Genomic DNA, 6638 nt, shown 5'->3' on the forward strand with positions numbered 1-6638 from the left:
CCCGCTCTACAACCGCGTCAAGACGGGGCAGATCGCCAACTGCGCGCTGCCCTGCCACAACCCCTACTTCAGCCCCGACGAGCGCGCCTTCACCGCCTTCTGGATCGGCCTGTGGTCGGTGCTCTGCTTCCTCTCCACCTTCGCCACCGTCTCCACCTTCCTCATCGACATGGAGCGCTTCAAGTACCCCGAGCGGCCCATCATCTTCCTGGCCGCCTGCTACCTCTTCGTCTCGCTCGGCTACCTGGTGCGCCTCGTGGCAGGCCACGAGAAGGTGGCCTGCAGCGGTGGCGCAGCGGCCGCAGGGCCCGGCGCGGGGGCCGCGGGTGCTGGGGGCAGCGCGGCGGCTGCAGGGGCGGCGGGGGGACGCGGGGCGGCGGGCGGCGCGGCCGAGCTGCAGCCCGAGCTGGCCGTGGCCGAGCACGTGCGCTACGAGAGCACCGGCCCGGCGCTCTGCACCGTGGTCTTCCTGCTCGTCTACTTCTTTGGCATGGCCAGCTCCATCTGGTGGGTCATCCTCTCCCTCACGTGGTTCCTGGCAGCCGGCATGAAGTGGGGCAATGAGGCCATCGCCGGCTACGCACAGTATTTCCACCTGGCAGCCTGGCTGCTCCCCAGCGTCAAGTCCATCGCCGTGCTGGCACTCAGCTCTGTGGATGGGGACCCGGTGGCAGGCATCTGCTACGTGGGCAACCAGAGCCTGGAGAAYCTGCGSGGCTTTGTGCTGGCACCACTGCTCATCTACTTGGCCATCGGCTCCATGTTCCTGCTCGCTGGCTTCGTCTCGCTCTTCCGCATCCGCAGCGTCATCAAGCAGCAGGGCGGCCCCACCAAGACCCACAAGCTGGAGAAGCTGATGATCCGCCTGGGCCTCTTCACSGTGCTCTACACTGTGCCGGCCGCCAGCGTGGTCGCCTGCCTCTTCTACGAGCAGCACAATCGGCCCCGCTGGGAGGCCACACACAACTGCCCCTGCCTGCGTGACCAGCAGCCTGATCAGGCCCGCCGCCCGGACTATGCTGTCTTCATGCTCAAGTACTTCATGTGCCTGGTGGTGGGCATCACCTCTGGTGTGTGGGTCTGGTCCGGGAAGACCCTTGAGTCCTGGAGGGCTCTCTGCACCCGCTGCTGCTGGTCCAGCAAAGGAGCTGCTGTGGCCGGGGGCACAGGGGCAGGCGCAGGAGGACAGGCCGCAATCGCTGCCGCGGGAGGACTCGGTGCTGGAGGCGGTGGCTCCCTCTACAGCGACGTCAGCACCGGCCTCACGTGGAGGTCGGGCACTGCCAGCTCTGTCTCCTACCCCAAGCAGATGCCCCTGTCTCAAGTGTGAGGAGCGGGGAAAGAGACCAAAGGTTAGGGAATGAGGGACACCGGCCTGCTCACCCGCCTGCCTAAAATGCCCCCTCGCTGTTTGGAGCCATTAATGAACCCCTAATGGTCCCTATTAGCCGCGGCTTGTATGGAACAATGCGGCTGGCAGAGGCCCCGGCTGCAGCCCCCGCCTCCCTCCCCACCATTCACATACAGGGAGCTCCCACTTCAAGGAGCCAGCTTATTATTTTRCTGGCAAAGGAGGGTAGAGGCTCCCCCGAGTCTTGCAGAGGGCAGAGCGGCTTCTGATTCACTCTGGACTAAGAGCAGCTCTTTACCCGTGGGAGGGAGGTTCTTCCTCTCCCCCATGGCCAGGCAAGAGTGCTGGGACTGCAGGTTTTTGGGATGTTCACAACCAGGCAAATGCCTTATAACGCAGACTGAATCAAAACATGTCTTAATTATACACCCCAGATAAATACGGGTTTCCTTCATTAAAGGATGTATTTATATAATTATTTGTTACTTTGTACAGTTGTGTAAAATATGTATATATCCAAAGCTATACAGTCTGTAAATTTTTTTTTTGTAAAAAAAGTTTAGAGGCTACCCCTGTAAGAGCAAATATGAGTATTCTATTTTGTCAATAAAATGACTTTTGATAATTGACTTTCTCAAGTTTTCCCCTCCGCCTGCCCTGATTATTCCAGCTGCTGTGTCCTTAGTTGCTTATGAGGCTGAGAGATAGAAACTATGGACTGTGCTTGTGGGTTAGTCACTGGTGTGTAACAGATGGCCAGCTGTGATAGAGAGATTGTGGGCACAAGGACRAGCCCTCAACAAGTCATTCTGACAAAGTCACCCGAAGTGGGAGGTGCCTAATGTAGTTCTCTGCTCTGTGCATTTTAAATGGTGACAGTGTCTTAAACTGARCTTGTGGAAAAGAGTCACCTTGCATGGTGAGATCATTAGGTATCATTTTTAAAATGAATTCTGGTAAAGGCAGGCGAGTGCACTTCTGTCATCTTGTCATCTGTACTTTTCTAAGCACCTGCCTTTCCAGGCGTGCAGACTGCTGGAGTGCTAATGTTTTAAACTTGCAGGTTTACGTTTTACAGTGGAGCAGTGAGTTGAGCTGAAATTTGTTRGATCAGCCTCTCCTTAACAGATTAAACTAACATCTTAACCTTTCATACTTAACTTTTGTATATCGAATATGGTCTTTTTTTCAAGAGAAAAGGTATTGTTCTTCTGTCAGGACTAAGCTAATTTATTTGAGCAGAAGGCTGTTGAATTAACAGAAGAATGCTTTGGCAATTGTTGAACTTTTTACCTGTCTGCCCAGTGGCTCAGAACATCATTCCTTTAAGAGGAGCTAAATGAATAGGGTTAATCTGTAGGGAACTTGGTTTCTTTTGAGTTTGGGAAAACTTTGATCTTTTCTCTTCACCAAACGTGATGTATAGTCTGAAGTTTCTTTCCCTGCTGCCTGGTTCCTCTTGTTGCAGACCAATTGGCCACCATGGAGCCTTAAAGTTCTTCAATTAAAGGGACGTGGGACTTTTTTTTTTTTTTTTTTTTTTTTTATTTTAAGAGGAAGACTTGTAACAGTTAGTGAACACCAGAGGGAAAAGGGAGAACAGCCTTTTAAACAGCTTTTCCCTGCATTGTTAGCCAGACTGCAGGCAGCAAGGCATGGCTTGAAGCATTATAGAAAAGAGCTATGAATGCCCTACAGGTGGTCTGCTCACATAATCTCTCCAATTTAAAACATTTTCCTTTACAGGACAATTGCATTACAAAACTCCCTTCTCTTTTGCTCCTAATTGAACCAGAGCACAACTATAAGATTTTCTTTAAAAACTCTGTGCCTAAAAAAGGTCTGTTAACTAAATTCTACTCAATTTTCTGAAATGGAATTACTCAGAATACCACAAGTAAAACCTCCACTAGATATTACTTTATTCCAAATACATATTTTTAATGTCTTCTCCTTATACTCTGTCAAATTAGCAATAATTTAAAAGCAATTGGTTAGGTTGTGTGTTAGCAGTGAAAAGATAGCCCCGGGTCCCTTATTAACCTGTCAATCATAGTACGAGATGGGCAGCTACCCTACTAATGACACAGATATCAATCATTATTTGTGGGAAAAACTTTGTTCCATTGAGCACCCACTTGATTATTCGTGTTCTTTTCCAAGTTCCCATAACTTAATAGGTTCTACTTTTACAAAGTTACCAGGACCATGAAAAGAGGGAATTGAAAACACGAATCTCTTCATCTCTTAGAAAGGAAAAATATTTTAACTTGTGATGTCTGAAGTAAGTTCCACTGGGTTGTTCTGGTGATTATTTGTATATATTTTCACCGGAATTACAACTTTAACACATGTAAAAATGATCAGGCCTATTCTGGACTAATGTTTTCCTTTAGGTAAGTTAGACTGTAAAAAAAAAAAAAAAAAAAAAAATCCAACAATGCAGGTACTGCAATCTTTAAAAAATCCTTAAATCAATGTGAGAATATTCATTGCTGTCTGTGGCACTGGGGTAGATTTTTTCTTCCTACTAGGGAAGTACTACGTAAGGAAGCGCAATCACTTGCCAGATAAAATCTGTGTTCCTTCCCCTCCACTGGTTTCTAGCAAGCAAGACCAAAAACAAAAACAAAACATAACAAAAAAACCCACCCTGAGCCAAAACTATTCTGTGGGGCTTTATTTAGATAGGTCTCTTGCAGACTGCTGGTTCAGGTTGCTAAAAGCATTTTTAGTAAAAGGATAAGAAGCAGTTCTGTGCTTCATTTACCCAGAAATCAGGCAAGAGGAGCTGTACGTGAACTTAATCAGAGGAGCCCTCGCAGAACTGATTACATTAGCAAGGTGCCTGCTTTAGCACTTGGAAGTAACTAAGCAATCGTGCAGAGATTAAACATACACAGAATAGACAAAATTCAAATCACTGGAAACCCCAAACTTGGGAAATTGCTGGAGAAGGTAGTTTACAAGTAAAGATTTTGTCAAAACTTGTGTCAAAAAAAAAAAAAAAAGAGGGGTGACATTTAGGTACACAAGAAATACAAATCCATAGATAAACTGAACTTCACTTTTTCACATTATCATGATGCACTTTATCAGACTTTAGAGACAGATAAAGACCCTCTCAGAAGGTCCAATTGCTCCATTCAGGAGTGACTAAGCTAGTAGAGAAACACAGGATGGATTTTTTTCTTCTCTCTTACCTAGCTAGTATCTTTCTGGGACCCTTTCCTGCTTTATGTGTTCCTGCTTCCAAAGGAAATCCCAGGCACTATTCTCCCCGCTGCCTTAATGGCTGAGTAATCCTGCAGCCTCCCAAGGAGCTGGCCCAGCTGCCCGTGGGCTTTTTAAAATGAGGCAGGGCAGCCCGGGGCTGCTAAAGGCACCCAGGAGAGACCCTACATGCAGCCCTTGTGCTGTTGCAGTCAAGTCCTCTGGTGCTGGGCAAAGCCTGGTGAGGATTATCATGGGAAGGAGGGGAATTTGGATGGGGCAGAACAGGAAAATTCTTATACCTTGAAATAATGTGAACTCAGCCAGACTTTCTGGGAAACTTTTTATAGTTCCTGCAATAAAAGACACATGAAGGCTAAGATTGGTGCACAACAAGTTTTGCTTTCTTTGAACCCTACTTGACGATCAAAGTTTTCCCTCCCCTCCCAAAGCATTTTTCCATCAGGCCTGGCCAGTCCTCAGAAGCAGATAGGTGACATGAGGCAAGGGGACAATTTTGCACTCTCCTCGGCGTGCTTCACTGCAGCTTGAGAACCCGGGTTCAGATGCCTAGCTGGATACCTGGAGCTGACGTGTCGGAAAATCAACAACAGTTTTCCACAAGAGGAAATCGGTACTGAAAGGCGAAGCAGAATGCCCACATTTGGAAAGGAATCTGCAGCCGAGAAGGGAACACCAGAGTTCTTGGGTGAAATCCAAGCCCACTTTGAAGTAAGCGTCAAAACTTCAATACGGGCGAGATATCACTGGTTCCTGCACCCATGCTCAACACGTTTTTTTTTTCCCGCAGACACTGTGTGAGCTGCAAAGTCCAGGCTAGCCTGCACGGTGAGTTAATCCTCCTACCAGTGAAGCCATAGAATTTGCAACGGTTTACATGAAACGTCTACTGTGGGGGAAAAATGCAAAGGTAAGCAAACATTCAAAAATGACAAAAGAAAGGTGATTTTTGAGTGAAAACTCATCTGCATGTGAGACCCTGCCGGTGGGAAGTTCACTGAGGCCCAGTGAAACTGGCCTGTGGAATCAAACCAGGTTTCCAAAGCATGTGCTATGATGTGCCCGGAGCAGCCCTGCTGCTGCCCTCATTTTTAGGTTCTGCATGTCCTACATGTCACAGGGTGCCCATCTCCACATCTGTCCCAGAAACCCTCTGTTCCCAGCAGGGAACAAGGGGGAAACAGTCTCTTTATTTGCCGTCCTGGCCACATTCTCCTTTTTTCTGCCTTGCACTCCAAAACTGGGTGGTACTGAAAAGATAGCRCATTTCTGCCTGGAATTAAAGAGGACCAGCAATAAACATCACCCTGAAAGGGACAGGATGATCCTGAGGAGAATAAGAAAAGCAGCTTGCAGAAGATGATCCAAGAAGAAATCTTAGACAGGCCAGACTGTCTGCATATGGTCATGATTTTCTAGGCAATTTTCAAGAGAACTCAATTACAAATGTTCAGACAGTTCTATTTATTTGGGCTTTTATAAATGCCCATCATTACTGTAATCAGGTATCGGAATTTCACTAGTTCAGCAGTAAGGATCACACATCATAAATGCTATGGTACCGCGGAAATAACTGGTATCTGCTATTAAAATGTGGAGCCATAATCTAAGGTGTCTAAGGATAGTCAAATCACTTCAGAAACCAGTTCCTAAGGTCAAATGCCAAATCAAGTTTTTTTGACAGCTGAGTTAATGCTTTTTTTCAGTCCTTCAAGTGCCTTGTCTGTGACTTTGGAATGTTTCACTAGTGAATTAATAGATTTCTTCTTGGGAATAAAAATCATAGTAATTCTGAGCTCTCAAAGCTTAACATCATGATGTGATTTGAGGAGTTGATTGAGAAGAGGCAGCACGGTCTGTGGCCAATTGTGCCAGGCTTATCAAACTCAGTCTGTTCAGTACCCTGAAGAGCTGATGTTACCTCGTCTGAGGGGAACATGACACATTCTTCCCTTTCTCTAACATAACTGTGGAAGAGACCCTGCAGAAGTTCTGTAGTTTCACCAGGCCAAAACTCGTGGCAAGCGACCTGGTCCGGAAGGGAGCCACGGTG

At 47.3% G+C, this 6638-nt stretch overlaps 1 protein-coding gene across 1 annotated transcript in view; it reads left to right on the forward strand.

The window, feature by feature from the left end:
* FZD8 (frizzled class receptor 8) overlaps positions 1-1980 on the forward strand; it is a 2786-nt gene extending 806 nt beyond the window's left edge. The window contains exon 2 of the mRNA XM_026048740.1: positions 6-1980. Coding sequence (XP_025904525.1) covers positions 6-1330 — 1325 coding nt within the window. The 3' untranslated portion in view covers positions 1331-1980. The remainder of the gene's footprint in view (positions 1-5) is intronic.
* The last annotated feature ends 4658 nt before the right edge of the window (positions 1981-6638 follow it).

Source organism: Nothoprocta perdicaria, unplaced genomic scaffold (assembly GCF_003342845.1).
Source record: "Nothoprocta perdicaria isolate Ctin4 unplaced genomic scaffold, notPer1 scaffold_57, whole genome shotgun sequence".
Taxonomy (NCBI): Eukaryota; Metazoa; Chordata; class Aves; order Tinamiformes; family Tinamidae; genus Nothoprocta; species Nothoprocta perdicaria.